The sequence below is a fragment of the Larus michahellis genome, chromosome 5 (assembly GCF_964199755.1).
Source record: "Larus michahellis chromosome 5, bLarMic1.1, whole genome shotgun sequence".
Taxonomy (NCBI): domain Eukaryota; kingdom Metazoa; phylum Chordata; class Aves; order Charadriiformes; family Laridae; genus Larus; species Larus michahellis.
In genome coordinates, this window is record NC_133900.1 from 10134943 (window position 1) to 10150730 (window position 15788).

Below are 15788 nucleotides of genomic sequence, written 5' to 3' on the forward strand. Positions count from 1 at the left end.
GAAGTTCTGCAACAAAGCAAAACCCACCTATTTTTAAACAGTCAGTTAAAAGCTGCATGGATATTTATGCTGGTCTCCAGTTTATATTTAAGAACTATGCTGGAGGAAAACAAGGTAAGCAAAATAAAAAGTCACGGCAATTGCCACAGACTGAATTAAATCAGGCAGAACGGTAAGATTACATTACAAGCACGCTCGAGACTGGCTATTGCAAAAAAGGGTTGGTGCTTTGGTTTTAATCTGTTTGACCCACACCAACCAGCCCCCAAGAACAAAACGCTAACTGTGCAAGAAACAGAACCGTCGCCAAGCTGAGTTTTCTGGTGTGTTTAAGAGCTCAAACCCCAACAAGAGTTCAAATCATTTATTGGGAATCTACCACTAATGTCAAACTGCCATTGCCGAGAGAGACCTCTATTGCCATTAAAGAATCTTTACATTCAAGATTTTACACCAAATCTAACTGGTATGCATAGCTACTAAGAGTCAGAGGAACAAAGTTAAGCAGGTAGATAACCAAAGATGGACCCCACAGCCTCCCCCCCCGCCCCCCCTACACCAGCAGAGGGGATGGGGAGCCTCCATCCAGCCGCTAGAAAAATCAGTGTCTTCTAAGCAGGTCTACAGAGCCCAGCGTACCTCCAAGACGACTAACTGGCCCAGGACCACAGCCCTACAGCTCCTAGCTACTCACTGCTCCCGTTACGTACGTGCTTTTCATCTCCGAGGGACATCGTATCAGTTATGTACAGATAAAATAGCATTATTTGAAAGACAAGGTGCATCACCACTCCTCTCACGGAAAGCATCCCATTTTTCTTCAGAATAACCTCACCTATTACAGTCTGTCACAAAGACTAACCTGCATTCAGAGGCTCAAAGTAGCAGAGCAGTAATCCTCTGTATATCCCTGCGGTATCTAGGCAGGCAGACTAAACGAAAAAGAGAGTGAGATACCACAGGCATCACGCAGACGTTACTCCCACTAACTCAAAAAGACCACCATCTCTGACTGTGCAGAAAAATGGAATAGTAAACAAAAACTAGTTTCTTTCATTCGCGATTTACACAGTGGCCGTATTGCCACAAGTAGCTGCATAAGTTGCTCTGGGGGAGACTGAGTCAAGACAACAAAGGCATTGAAGATTCTGCAATTCCCAGAGTAAAAAGCCCAGCATTACGGATATAACATGTGCTAGCTTTTCGGCTGCAACTGTGGAAATTGGACGGCAATACTTCAGAAGTCATAGAAAGACTTTTATTAAAATAAGAACTATAACGTGCAAAGAAAAAAAAAAACACACACAAAGTAGGGAGCTTTCAGCTACCAAGAGAAGGAATTTAAAATGTCTTCGGTTTTGACAACGGACTTCTGTTTGTGACAACGTTTCTTGTTACACAGAATTTACAAGTGAAATTCACAAGTTAGATTTATTTTTTTCTTTTCATGAAGTATGATTTCAATTACACCATTTGCTTTCCAAGCTTGATCATCAGGTCTACAAGGAAAGACATCAGGTACTAACAGGTTCTTGGACACGTTTTTCTTCATCTTCTGCAGGCTCCTCTTCATCTTCTACATTTTTTTCTCCTTCTGCCTTCTCCGCCTGAGGTAGAAGTCCATCAAGGTTCAATAGCAAACCTTCACTGGTTGAAGATCTAATAACCAACTTCTGCACAAAAGGACCTGGAAAACAAAGAACACCGCACCGCCAATTCGGTCACTCTACTTTTCGTGTCTCCAGGTTGATTTATCTTAGTATTAATCCACACTGTGTCAAGGAGGCGACCAGAATCAGAATTACACCTGTAGACACATCCCTTTAGTACAGAGAGTTTAACCTCCACCCTGGCCGCTTGGGTTCAAAATGCGATTCCCACTCAGGCACTGTAACAGATACTAACTTAATGGCTACCTTATTCCTTTGGTACCTCGCGCTTGGCATCACTGGTGCCCCTGGGCCTTAGAACATACAAGTAAAGCTTCACACACACACACACACTCCTCCAAAAAAACAAGAGACAGGCAAACTCATTTTGGGAAGTAATCTTGATTGGCAAGATATGGGGGGGTGGGGAAGTTTGCCGATTACCCAAATATTCCTACATGACTCAGAGCACAAAAGAAACCATTGCTAATTCAGGATCCCACCATGAAACGCTGTGGGAACATTTTGACAATAACTACTACAGAAATAGTCAGATTTTTTTAGGGAAGATGAAATCGATCTACATTATACTTTGAGAACATTTGCCTGGTGGTATTTTTAGTCTGGCATTAGATCAAGTGACTTGGCAGAGGAATGCTGTTTTAGTGATAAGCGCATAGCTGCACGAAGACGTGCTATTACACATGGAAAGTGTGAAAGGAACAGATATCTATAACTAGTTGGTCTAAGGGACTGATAGCTAGCAAACGTATCTAGACTCCACTGTTGTAAAGCTATATTAACTATCAAGTTTGCTTCCTACAAACAGGAAATGTTTTTAATTGAGCCAGTAAAAGACCCACCACAAGAATCAAGCTTGATATCACAAAATCAGTAGAAGCGTTAAGACCAGAAGAGGTTACCCTTACTTAACGAGGTTGGTGTAGTTCACATATAAACTCATTAAGGACAGAAATACCATCACTTTCTGCTTCTATTTACTCGTATTTCAAGTCAACCGACCCCTTACACTTTTTATTTGGGCTGAAATGCTTCTAAAGGCATGTGTCCTTGGCTTTTTGCAGCCCGTTCTCTGTACAGTAGTTAACTGCATCACTGGAAGAGATGCAAGATGATTCTTTATGCAGATGTTAAGCCAACATGAATATAAAAAGTTGTTTTCTTAACTTAAACGAGGCTATTCTTCCATAAAATTATGTTCATATATCACCGTTTCCACTCCAGTAAAGCAGACGACATTTGTTTCAAGTTTACTTCATTACAACAAAGAGCAGATAGTGCGTTAGTTGTTCACACTCTGTGAGCACAGCCCACAGGAACACCACCCAGAATTCACACCTTCGCTCTTTTGTACCCTGATCCTTTCATCAAGTAATAATAATTTTAAAAAAAAAAGAGATCAACACATTTTCCCTTGTAGCAGCAGAAATTTTAAAACTGTCTTGGTTACAGAAAAGAAAATGGTGGTATACCTTCAAACAGGGTAGCCAACATCAGGCTAGATGTTAACTGAAGCACGGGTTTTACCGAAGGCAACTGCAGGTGGATTCTGGGTTCAGATTTTTTGCATTGAGCCACAACAGCGTCACGTCAGTGGGGTAAAACCAACACACACGGACGCTGAAGGCCCCATTTCTCACCAGGGTTTCCTTCTCTGGCTTTAATCCATTTCAGCATCAAGCCTGCAAACTTAGTTTTGTACATCATCTCACTTCTTTCCTCACACAGACACTGAGGCAGTGCTGCGGTGCAATGAGAGTTCATTTAAATGAGAGCAGATGCTATTTGTGCAAAAGCAGCAAGGTGATTTAACGACAACCCAGCGAAGAACGCTCATTTCTTAACTTTGTTTGCTCTAACTTCAACTACCACATCAGAATAACAACTACTTACCCTGAGTCGATGGCTTGAACGTGCAGATATCCTGGATAACTGCTTTTAGATTGGCAACTATCTGCTCAGTAGGCATATCCAGCTGAAAAAGGATAATGCGAAGTTAGCCACGGTGATACTTAAAGCCTGGATTAATAAATCTGAAAGCACTGGGTACATACTTATTCTACATTTGGAGAGATTTTGTTTCTCTGTGTTCCCTGTTAAGGAGTTACAAATCCCATTAACAGCCTTATCCAAATGACTCAGAAGAAAAAAAACCCTATTTTATACATGGTTATACGCTCATCATTATTCTCCATGTTTCTACTCGTGACATAAAATTCCCATGGCTCTGCAACAACATGTTGCCTTGAAGAGGCAAAAAGTCTAAAAAAACACCCTACTATATATGTACAAGGTGTTTTTTTCAAAAATCATATTCAAATAAAGTAATTGAGGAAAAAAGCTTCAAGAAGCAGATATCAAAGACCACAAGACAGATCAAGTCAAAAAACACAAGCATCTAAAATTGAAGATATTAAGAACTTCAGCAGAACCAAATCAAGCATTTAAAAATTATAAAGTTCCTTCCCCTTTTCCTTCCCACTTTAACATATTACACAGAATTTCTATTGTTTCATAACGTACATGGAAGCATTGAGCTCTAAACACATACCAGTTCTGGATCTACTATTTTTTACACACCCTGGTTCCTGTCCGTGACATTTTTGACCTTCCAGCAAAAACCGTGGGCTGCTGGCTCCTCATTCTGCCCAATGTCCTCATCGAACGGAGCACTCAAGCACACCTCACTTCAGACACATAGGTGATCCTCACTGGACCAATCAACTTTAAGTGAACATCGTTGCCAAAAAATTAATACCTCCATCTTCCATCCTATACCGATTACCTTAAACCACGACCGCCATTCATCTCTTCGAGAACGCGCAACTCCTGATCGAGAGACGTGTCAACCTGAAAACCCCCTCAAGTCAAAGCCAGGACTGACCGATCTCTCAGCTTCTGCAGAGCTCAACGTGCATTTCTCAGACTTAACGTTCGGCTGCTGTAATGCCCTGCTATGCTTTATTTAATGTGTTGTCTGGTCTCACCCATACCATCCGCCTGTCTCCATCTGGATGAAAAATCAAGTTATTTTTCTAGAGGTTTCAGCTATGGAATTAAGAAAAAATCATAGCATTTATTCTCACAGGATCAACTCTGTTTCAGGGGAGCGTACAGGCATCGCTGGGCTCTCTTCCTCTCTGCCACCTCCCAAGGTAGCATGAGCGTATTTTATTAATATCTCACTTCTCTGTAAATGTATGCGTTACTTTGCAACAGAAATACTGTTATACTTGACTGCTCTCCTCCCAGATCTGCCCATTAATCTCTCTCTATGCTCTTCTGGCAGACTTACAGTCCAAATGCAGTTCCTCTGTTACCCAGACCAGAACACATTTGTCTTTATCATTGTTATGTGGATTGCAACGTGCTTAATCATTCATAAATTTACAGACGTAACAATCTGTTTGTTAACGCTGAGCATTTCACTCTGCTGGCAGACTCACCACGGTGTATCGAATTCAAAATAAAGGAATACTCAGAACCGTTTAAACGAAACAATTCATTGGTAATAACTAATCAGAAACTACACTTCAAACAGAAGCTCAAAGAGTGTTTGCTCCCAGACCTTACACGAAGTTCAGGTCTTAAGCAAACCTTCAGTTGTACCGTTTGAGTAAGCTACTTGGCATTCGTCACCTGTAACTAAGTCTAGAAGCATTCAGAAGCGACAAAATTTGCAAGTTGCTCTAAACGAGTTACACGTCTCTTAAGGATTTAGAAGTACAACACATTATGAGACAAGACGCGAAATACAAAGACATTAGTTAATACTCTGTGTTTGTTAAGACAGGAAAATAGGGCAGAGTGACTTGCATTCAGTCAGACAACACCACGCATCCCAAGAGATCACACACACCGTAATTTCCTCGAGAGGCTGACAGCTCCATAATGAAGACAGGTAACGCTCAGAGGGTTCCAAGTATTTCAAAATAGCTTCCACATCCAACTAAATATTCCAGCTTCCAAATAAGTATTCCACAGTAACTCCTTGGGTACACACAGTCACTGTGTGTCAGCACTTAGATATTTAATTCAAACCTTCACCAAACTGACAAAAGCACTCTGGACCAGGTCTTCAAGGCTGTGCAAGCTACTCTGTTCAGATCGATCGCAGTCAGAGCTAAATATCTTTAAGTCCTGAGCCTTCCTGAAGAATAACCACGCCTGCGGAGGGAGCAACTGTAAGTCAATTTCTAGTCCACTTTGTATAAATACAATTCAACTACAAAGTACCTTTGAAAATGACAGTTCATACTACAATCAGAACACAGAAATTAAGTATTACCTATCTTACCATTTAAAGTTTAGGACGCTTCTCTGGAGAGCAGCATAAGGTGCTGTAAAAAGGCTCAAGGAAGTTATTTGTTCCTTTTTTATTATTATTATTTAATTAGGACATATGTTATATTTGTCTTTAAATGGGCCTCCCGCTAACTCTGCTGCTTAATGGGGAATTGCCTATTAATACTCAGCACTGCATAAGTTTGACCAAAACAGATGCCGTTTTAAAACTTGATTCATGAAGTCTCAATGCTTCTGATCTTCTAAGGGGATCTTTAGAAGACTGCAACTGGCTGAATATGAAAATGAACAAAAAAAAGATGCCCTGCTATTAAAACACTAGCTTTAACCACAGAACGGCTTTTCTAAACTGTACTTAAGAGAGTTCTATCAAGAGATCGTTCAGAGCGCTGAAACCGTACTGCAGACTTAACTACCAGGCAGTTCAAATATAACACACACGCAGAGAATGACAGTCGTGGCAGGGCAGAAACGCTTGGCAGAAGATGAGAAGTGACTAACACAAAATGATGAACGCTCTGCAAACCAAGATCATTGCCAGCTATTTAACTCGGTGCTTTAAGAATCGTAGGGCAGGAAAATAAAGCTAGAAACCAGCCAGTAAGAAAACCCACAAGTAGACGCAGCAAAGCTGTTCTTCATGGTAGAAGCAGTATGGATGGAGTGTCTGCTTCGTGTGGGATAAAGTAGGTTCTGCAGAATGCCCCTTCTTTTTCAAGGGACACTCACACTCAGGCCTTCAATCCCCTTAACACTCGAGGAAGGTAGATGCTACTTCTAGTGCAAACTGGCATTTCTGTTTCGTGCCTCAAACCTCATTTCCACGCACCTCTACGTTCTGGTTACCAAGTTTGAGATCCCTGTTTCAGCACGCCTCTCTCCATACGTCTAACCCTGTGAACAAAACAGTGTTCCAGAGCTATCCTCTGCACATAGCTTGATACTGAAGGAGATATCCCGAGCGTCCTCATTTGTCTCCCTTCTGCTTTTAAGCTCCATGTCTTAAAATAACATTTTATGTTCTCAGTTTCACAGCTTCAGACCTACTAATTAAACTTAACCGCTGCCAACTTTTGGGCTTTTCAAAAGACATCTCAATTACTACTAAGAAAACACCACTGGGGCTGCACAGTTATGTGTGAGCGCAGCATTAGATCAAGCCGCTGGCCATAATCGAACTAACAGGCAACGTGAGACAGCAGCACGCCAGGGAAAACATCACTTTGAGAAACACCAGCTTGGCAGACTCCCAGCAACATCTACACTACTGTCTGGAACACAACAATAGATCTCCATCCTTCTGTGTAATTCGTAAATTATTATTTTCTCAATGACAAGATTTAAACTTAAAAAGCTCTTGATTTAGTGGTGAGCAGATACGCAGAACCACTCAAGGCTCTCGCAGCCTCGCCTGCGCTCGATTTCCTTCCAGCGTCGCCATGCAAACAGTGAGAAAATTAGGTCAGGTAAAGGATAGTAGCTAGAGAGGGCGGAGACATTTTTACACGAGCCATAACCAACTGAGTCACCCTGCTGCACACAACTCAACACACAACACCGCGACAGAGCATGTCACACGCTGCGCGCAGTGTTAAGAGTCACCTCTGCCACGTAGCTGACATTAACTTAGCAGATGAGAACCCTCTCCGTAAGCAAACCCTCATCGGACTGTTTCTGATCCAAGATGAAGAGCTCATTCACAAGAACCTCTTGTTTACTTGTACAGAGCGACATCTCCGGCTGCACCGAATCTTCTCAAGCGCCACAAAACGGCAGGGCTGAGCTGCCTCAGACACAGAGCCTAAGGTCATCTTTAACACCACCATCTTACACCAGTAACAGGACGCGGTTTTAACTTTTCGCCGCAGCTGCAGGACGCTACGCTAAGCAGAACCAGCTGCAATTGTACCGAATACTGTCAAGACATCAGAGTTCCTCATTCACCTTTATTAAAAACATGATTTTTCTTCTTTACTAAACAAGAAGAAACTTTACAGTAAGTTTAAACTGCAAGTATTTTTAGCCTGATCTACAGGCTAATGATTAAAATTTAAGCAGTCCAAAGCAAAATTAAAGAACACCGTCACAACACTTGAAACCAAGACTCATCTATGGATTTGAAGCATTTCACACAGCCCATTAAACTTACAAAGAGCTAAAGGTACTTCCTGTCCGTATCCAAGTGTAATATATAACATGCTTTCGCAGAACAGTCCCAAGAACCTCAGTTTTGAGTATCATATAGACAAGAAAGGCCTTGAAATTCACACGTACAACTCAGAGCAGCTAGCCTGAACTAATAAACTCGCTTATCTCTAACAGTGCCAGACAAAACTTCGGGGTTAGATATCCCGTACGCTTCTTTTCTGTACCACCATCGGTTAAACTAAAAGTTAGGCAGGATTATAAAAAAGACAGAAAGAAAACAAAAAACACAGTTTGGAGCAGGGAAAATAAATAAATGAAAGAAAACATTAAGGAAAACATACTAATGGCCTGGAAGAAAAAGAGAAAAAATACTCTTATATAACCCAATTTCTTACACGACAGCAAAGCACACATTAATTTTATATCTCAGGTGTAACGCAAACAGTTCTCGCTTTTTGCTCCGGTGCAGAGCAAAAGTTATCAAAATTAAGTGAGTCTTTAATTATTAGGTTAAACCAAACACTTTTTGATCCACCTGTGCGCATCGACCATGGACTTACAACCCCACCGTTTATTTACTTTATAAAAAAAAAATTATCAAATAAGCTTTATTTTACCCACAGAAAAGCCATGGGGAAGGCAGGAGGAACAGGAAGCCTACGTTAAGATGTCACCTCACAAGGACATTATTAGGCATAGTACCTTTTTCATTCTATTTTGTTCATTATTACAATTCCTTGCCAAAACAAGGATGCCCATTCTCAGCATCCTTAACTTCCTAGCATCGGGTATGCCTTGCTCTCAGTTTGTTTTTTTTTTTTTTTTCATTAACAACGTACAGGGCTCGCATCAGCTGAAGATGTCACACAACAAAGACTTCCATTTACTTCACGGGTCCGTTAAAGAACATAGGTAAAAATCTTGGGAAGACACAGATTAAAACCATGTTTTTCTCCCTGTTTTATTACTAACTTTAGTTCTGCGCAGTACAGAAAAACTAAGAAGTGTATATACAACTTACTCTTGCTATTCTTGTCTTGATTACACGCTCGTCTTCTACCATATACTCAAGACCTTCTCTGAATAGTTGCAGCATTTTGGGAATATCATGGCCCAGGGAATCTAATTTCAAAAAAAAAAAAGGCAAAAAAGTCATCTGAGTAATTCTTATTAGCGGGGCTAAGCGTGATATTAATAAAGAATTCAATCTTTCAATGAAGGCAGTTAAACTCCAATCAAAAATGCAGTTTCGCGGACAAGATAAGACAACACATACTATATAAATCGTTTCTATCTTCCCTCCTTCCTCATTAATGAGCAGCCATGAACAGCGCCGGCTTCACTTCAAATAAAGAACCTATTTATGTATATACAAAACAAAGCTTTATTACCTAATGCAATTAAAGTAGCGTGAAAGACCAAAACCTACTGAGTTAGGTTTAGAACAAGCCTCAAGTCTTCCTTGCCAAATCCAGCCATTCCCACAAGTCAAGACGTTGTTTCTTATCTCAGCTGCAAGGGCGACTTTGACAGATTTACACCATCACTCAATTGCTTCAAATAGAAGTATTACTTCTCCTACACATCTTTTGATGGCTCCAAAAGAAATCGGCTCTGGATAAGCTACAAACCAAGCTCTTAACGGCATAATATCGCTTTCATTTGCTCCAAGAAGTATTTGGAGTAGTCTCTGGTGCAGTGTTTTGGACAGGTTAATAGGTTTGTCTCAACCTAAAAACACTGCCTGCAGCTTGTAAGGCATTTAGACTGCTGGGTCACGGAAGGAAGAGATACAGTTCAAGCCTCAGTGCTTTCACACAGCTGGCATAGGATCCGTGTTTGAAAAACAGGTTGGGTTTTTTTTTCCATACTTGAAATAGACCCCTGACACATAGCTAAAATAAATTAAGTCAGCGAGGGAGGATAAAAGCATTGAGGGACCGATGTGTCTGTTGTTGAGCAGTAATGAACAGGCAGAAGGAGCAGTAGCAGTCACGAAGCCAATATCCAGACAACTGCACAACCGTTCGACAGCGCAACTATCAGTGAATATGTTTTTTTCAAGTTGTTTCTGTTTTACTGTGTAACTTCAGAATACTATCATGGTTCACCAGGAACTAACAAGCACAGGGGCAACAAGGAGGCAAAGTTATCTTGATTCTAATCCCACATCTTCCTGGTGTAGGAGGAAAACACAGTTCTAGGTTCCTAAAACTACCCTTATCTGAGACAAAACAAGCGGTTCAGTCACATACAGTCTCATATTCAATGTCATTACACATTCTCATCAAAAAAGTTTCAGTGTCACCTCTAGAGTTAAATCTTGTTCGGTACTTGAGATTCATAAGAAAGAATCGATTCTTACTTCTTTTTGTACTTGGGTATTTTCGTCTTAGTTTGTTCCTTAATGGTATTAGCTTAGGCATTATTGCAGGAACAGCTACATAGAAGTCCACTTGGATTTCATCTTCCAAAATCTATAATAAAAACAATTAAATATATTAAGGAATACAATAAATGACCTCGGTACACAAGCTGACCTACAAGCATGTCTGAGCCCAGAAACCCATCTCTCACCCTTCATACGGGTTGTTAACTTCAAGCTAGAGTTTACTGGACATGAGGTTTCTTGCTCCCCCCCCCAGTCACTGTTTAAGTTAGGAGAACTATGTGATTCTCAAAAAAAAAAAAAAAAGAAAAAAAAGAAAAAAATACCCATTTGATTAATTCAACTCCTCCCACAACAGCAGCTCCATTCTCTCGAGCTATTTCAGCTTCTTGCTCATTCTGTTGAGAGAAAAAACACAAATTTAGTAACATCTGTACTGCTAATTAGTTTATATCAATGGCACTGGATCAGTGATTTATCTTGAATAACTGGGTATAAGAACAAGCTATTTACAGGTTAAGAAAGAAAAAATGGTTTAAGGCCATCAAAGACCAAAAATATCTAATGCTGGTGATATAATATAGAAGCAGCAATTCCACTTCACGCCAGATCCCGATAAGAAGCAATAGTCAAGCCTTTAGTCAACTTCTACCGGAGACGAAGGAGAAAAGCCCATTGCATTTGCTGAGGAGCTCTATCAAAAGCTCTTCTTCTCCCACTTCCATGCCCTGGAAACTACAACCAACCAACCACTGGATGGAGCCAACATCTTACTCTAAGCTTTGAGAAAAACACAAAACATGTTACTATAACCCACTGTAAAATAAGGCTATTCGACCGACGAAACTCCTATTAAACTTTGGCTTCAAACTTCATTTTGAAGTTAACCCCATCTGTCCTCCGCAAGGTTCCGCTTTTAATAGTCTGAAATATGCAAAGGTAAAAGGCATCAGTTCTGTAAAACCTTTGGCCCAAACTTGTGATACAAGCAGATATTCGTGACTCAAAGCCAGAATCAACTTTTCCTCACAAGAATAAACTGAATAGCTCCACCCCTCCATCCAAAAGCACTCGCAAGCTTTTCAGTGGCTCAAGTCTTTTTCCACATACACACCTTCAAAAGGCATGGCATCTATTATCCCACACAAACTCGAGTGAAGAAAGTTGTGAGATGCAGCACCAAAGACCCTGGCGTGCTCGGGTGTTTTGTCAGCCCTCCGTTCTATAGGAGTATTCTCATCTTGTAGCTCAGGTAGAGAGTTTCACAAAAACTGAGCCCAAACGGCAGTCAACTAGATCTGTGACGGTTCTCTAGGATAATCTCATACACGTATTTGTACGTCCATTCTCTTTGAATGATTGGCTGGCAAAGGACAGCAGCAGAGGCTGAAACTAGTCTCATGCAGATGCTACAACCGCTCTACACACCATTTCACAAACTACTAGGGGAGCAAAGGGTTTGGGGCAGAGGGCTGCTAAGTTGTTCAGGGTTTTTAAGCAGAAGGTACTTTCCTCTCCTCTCCCAAAGGCATCCTGTTACAGCACAAGTTACTGTGAATAACACCCTCTTCCAATCTGCACTTCCTACTAAGGCTTAAGACAGCGGGGTTGGACACAGCTGCTACGCCAAACCATCTGCCTGTACAACAAAAAGGTGACAAAGGTTTTACTCTAAGTGATCTTTAAACATCTCTGCCTTAGTCACATCTATGCAGATGTTTACTCCCGAAGTGACTTGCCAGAATAATCTACATATACGTAAAACTATCAAGACGAAGGAAATCCTGTAAGATGCTTGTTAATACATTAAGACGCTGCTGAAAATGAATCGTAGACAGGCTGAAGAGTTCTGTAAAGCATGCGCAGAGGGTATAAAAGGTGTAGTACTTGCATGGGAACTAGTTGCAACAGCATACGTAACATGCCTAAAGCAAATAATTCAGGCTTACCCACCTCTGTGAAAACCAAGACCTTATTCGTTTCATCTGTAAAACGATATGGAAGAAGAACATTGCTTGCAAATGGATCCACTTTTTTCTATAAAGAAAGAAAAATATTAAACCAAACAAAAAAGAAATCAGGGCTTAAGGGCAAGTTATACAGTCACATGGAGTGGGTGCCCTACATAGCAATCTATCTTACAATTTCCTTGCACCGAGGCCATAACAAACAAGCACGATGCAGAAGTTTGGACTGCTTTTTAATGTCTGGTATATCCTCAGACTTAAGAGACGTGAATTAATTATGCTGGAGTTTGCCCAAGAGAAAAAGGCTGGGATTAGCAACTCCAGTGTAGAATCGCTACCAGGCTCAGGTGCAGTCAATAACGACCTGTGCTGTAGTTGCAGCTTATCTAAGTGATATTTCTGATGCAATGGCCAATGGAAAGCATCAGCAAGGAATGTGTCTCTCACCAAGCCTCACGAATACCACACAGCCTCCCAAAGCAGGTGCAAGAGCTCTGCATTTCTGTAAGCATCAACTTATTTTCTAGCCCTACGGGACCCCCGGTTTACCAAAGGGTTATTTAGTTACGCATGCAAAGAAATCAACGCTCAAGTGGCCTAAATGTTTTCTACTTATGGGGGAAGCAGAAGGAGTTTTAGGGAAAGACTGAACTGGGCTAGACACCTTTAAATCAAAAATGTCATAGGCAAACAAGCGATACCATACTTTCAAGGAACATTATTAAAAAAATAATTCAAAACAACGTGAAGGACAGAGGAGGGAAGAAGCTTGTCTTCACATTTCTCCCGGTCAACAATCATCCCAGAACAAAACACACACACGATTTTGGTAACGCATCTTTTAATGGAAAACACGAAAAGATGTAAGGCTTAGTTTGATCGGTTCTGTCCGGACATGAATTTTAGTCACATAATTGCCTATTTTCCAAATTCTCAACGGTGCTATCTTCAGCTCAGGAATGTGAAGGGTGTTTAATAATTATACATGTATAAAGGCACAAAGCCACCTGCAAAAGCACACGTTATTCTGCCAATCAGAGAAGCTGCAAGAGGCAGCCAAGAAGGCCGACAGCAGCATCTGCTCTGTGCTTAAAATACAGCCTTCCCACGTTAAAAAGAAAGAAGTATCAAAATCTGTATACGCTTCCAACCTACCTTTTTCTGTAGCGCCATATCTAGGAATACGTTAATATAGACATACTGTTTGGGGTGAGTGAAGTCCAGTTCCTGAAATTTCTTTAGCATACCCACAGCCTTTTCCACATCATAGGAGGGCCGCTCATAATACCACGTTAAGTATACATCATCCACAGGCTTGCTCATCAGCGGCCACCTCCTAGTCGCTGGTTTCTTTTTTGTTTCTTCCTGCTTGGTCTTTTGTGAACCTTTTTTTGCGGTTCTAAGACAAACAAAAAACAGTGTTAGATCATCAAATGAAAAGTTTGGCACATGTTCCAAAACAAAAAAGTAAATTTTGACATGTGTTACTTATTAAGTAACAACCAGTTAACAAGAAATGTTCTACACAAAGATGAACAGCATCTCTAAAGTCATACCAGTTACTTGTCCCAGATGGCCAAGACAAAAATCAAACACTCTGAAGGCAATTAAGCTTCTCAAACAACATAGCCACATTTATGCATCATGGAACCAAATTAATGGCCTCCTACCATATCAAAACAACACCAGTTTGAGATAACACACTTTTACACGTCTTGCCTTCGCGCAAGCTGGCAGCGGGCACTGTGCCTAAGCTGCTTCTAAATACAAGCAAATGCCATACGCCTTTTCCTGGTTATCAGAAGGAGCCACGCCTGCAGAGTTTCTCTTCTTCTTACCATGGATCATGGCAGTCCCACCTTTCAAAAAAGGTTTCTCCTCCCTTTCCTGTATCATTTTGCATGCAGCTAACAAACGCTAGCCCCAATCCTTATTCTCCCACCTATTTTCAAAGGCTCGCAAATGAAAGAAAAAAAAATATTAAAATAATAGCTAAATACTCCATTTCTCTGGTAACTACGGTGAAAGGGTCTGCAACGCTTCAGAACGCTTGCTGTACAGCACGCTTCGCTGCTCTGTACACAGAGGTCAGTTTTACTTCTCCCACTTACGCCGTAATATTAAAGAGATGACAAATTAAACAATAAAAAGCAACCTGAAACAAGAAAAGGAACTGTGTGAAACCAGTTCCATAAGCTCACCAGCATTCAGGTTGATAGCGCACCTTCAGCTGTAATCCAGCCATACCCTCTAAAAGCACACACCAGAAATATCAAGTAAAGCCTTCCCCATAACCATTGCATTCATTATTACTAGAGTAAGCCACAGCAAGAGAAAACACTCCCTGCAAGTCCAGCTTAAACTTTCTCTCGCCAGGCTGTTTCTTAAGGAGCTAACAACTTGCAGAATGCCGCCAAGGCCAGCTCGGCTAGTAAAACGACACTGCAGACACCAAAAACATCACACATCCCCCCCAACGCTTCCAGCACACCCTGACATTTATAAACACCCAAGGGCCGAGAGAGATGCTTCGAAGGGGAGGGAAGGGACTCACTTGGCTGCGGCTGCGTACGGCCGGGCGGGCGGCGCGGCGCTCACCACGGCGGGGGCGGCGGCCAGGCGCTGGTCGAGCCCGGGGAAGACCCATCCGCGACGCGGGGCGAGCGCTACGAGAGAAAAGCAAACACCGCCTCAAACAGGCGCCCGGGCCTCCTTCGCTTCGCCTTCCGCCCGCCACCCCTGCCCGGACAGACCCCACCGCCCCCCTTCGCCACCACGAAGGGAAAAGCCGACAGTGAGAGAGACGCTGGAGCTCCTTCACCTCTCCACAGGCAGCGTCCCACGGGCGCCGCCATCTTGCGGAGCCGCCGCGGTGCAGCGCGGGAAGCTTCCGGCGGCGGCCGGAAGTGCCGCCCGGGGTCCCCAGTCCTCCGTTCCCCTCCTCCGCTGCTGCCGGTGCCCGCTGAGGGGGTTATTGCCGGGGCCGGATTAAAAACCTCCAGATCGGGTCTGAACCGGCCTGGAAGGCGACCTCGGATAAAATTGATACACGCAGACACGCCCCCGGAAGGGGTCAGGAGGCTGGGCCTGCCTCACAGAGACCAAACATGGCGGCCGGCGCTTCCTGCGGGCGGCCGGAGCCGCCATCCCTCAGAAACCGGCCCCTTTCCGCCGCAAAAAAAAAAAACCATCTGCGTGGGTTAACGCTGGCCGTTTCGCTCTGGACGTTTTTTGCTGCGAATCCCAAGTAATTCAATAAAGAGATTTTCCGTCTGCCGTCACTCTTGTTCCCTCGCAAATGGGTTAGGA

At 42.3% G+C, this 15788-nt stretch overlaps 1 protein-coding gene across 1 annotated transcript; it reads right to left on the bottom strand.

The window, feature by feature from the left end:
- Positions 1 to 1244: 1244 nt before the first annotated feature.
- Positions 1245 to 15532, bottom strand: MRPL1 (mitochondrial ribosomal protein L1). Its single transcript, XM_074588666.1, has 9 exons — positions 15301 to 15532; positions 15034 to 15145; positions 13635 to 13878; positions 12466 to 12549; positions 10839 to 10910; positions 10489 to 10600; positions 9145 to 9245; positions 3564 to 3645; positions 1245 to 1687 (listed from the first exon to the last, which is right to left on the bottom strand). Exons 1-9 carry the CDS (start codon positions 15332 to 15334, stop codon positions 1515 to 1517), a joined length of 1014 nt encoding a protein of 337 aa, XP_074444767.1. The 5' UTR covers positions 15335 to 15532; the 3' UTR covers positions 1245 to 1514.
- Between the last annotated feature and the right edge of the window lie 256 nt (positions 15533 to 15788).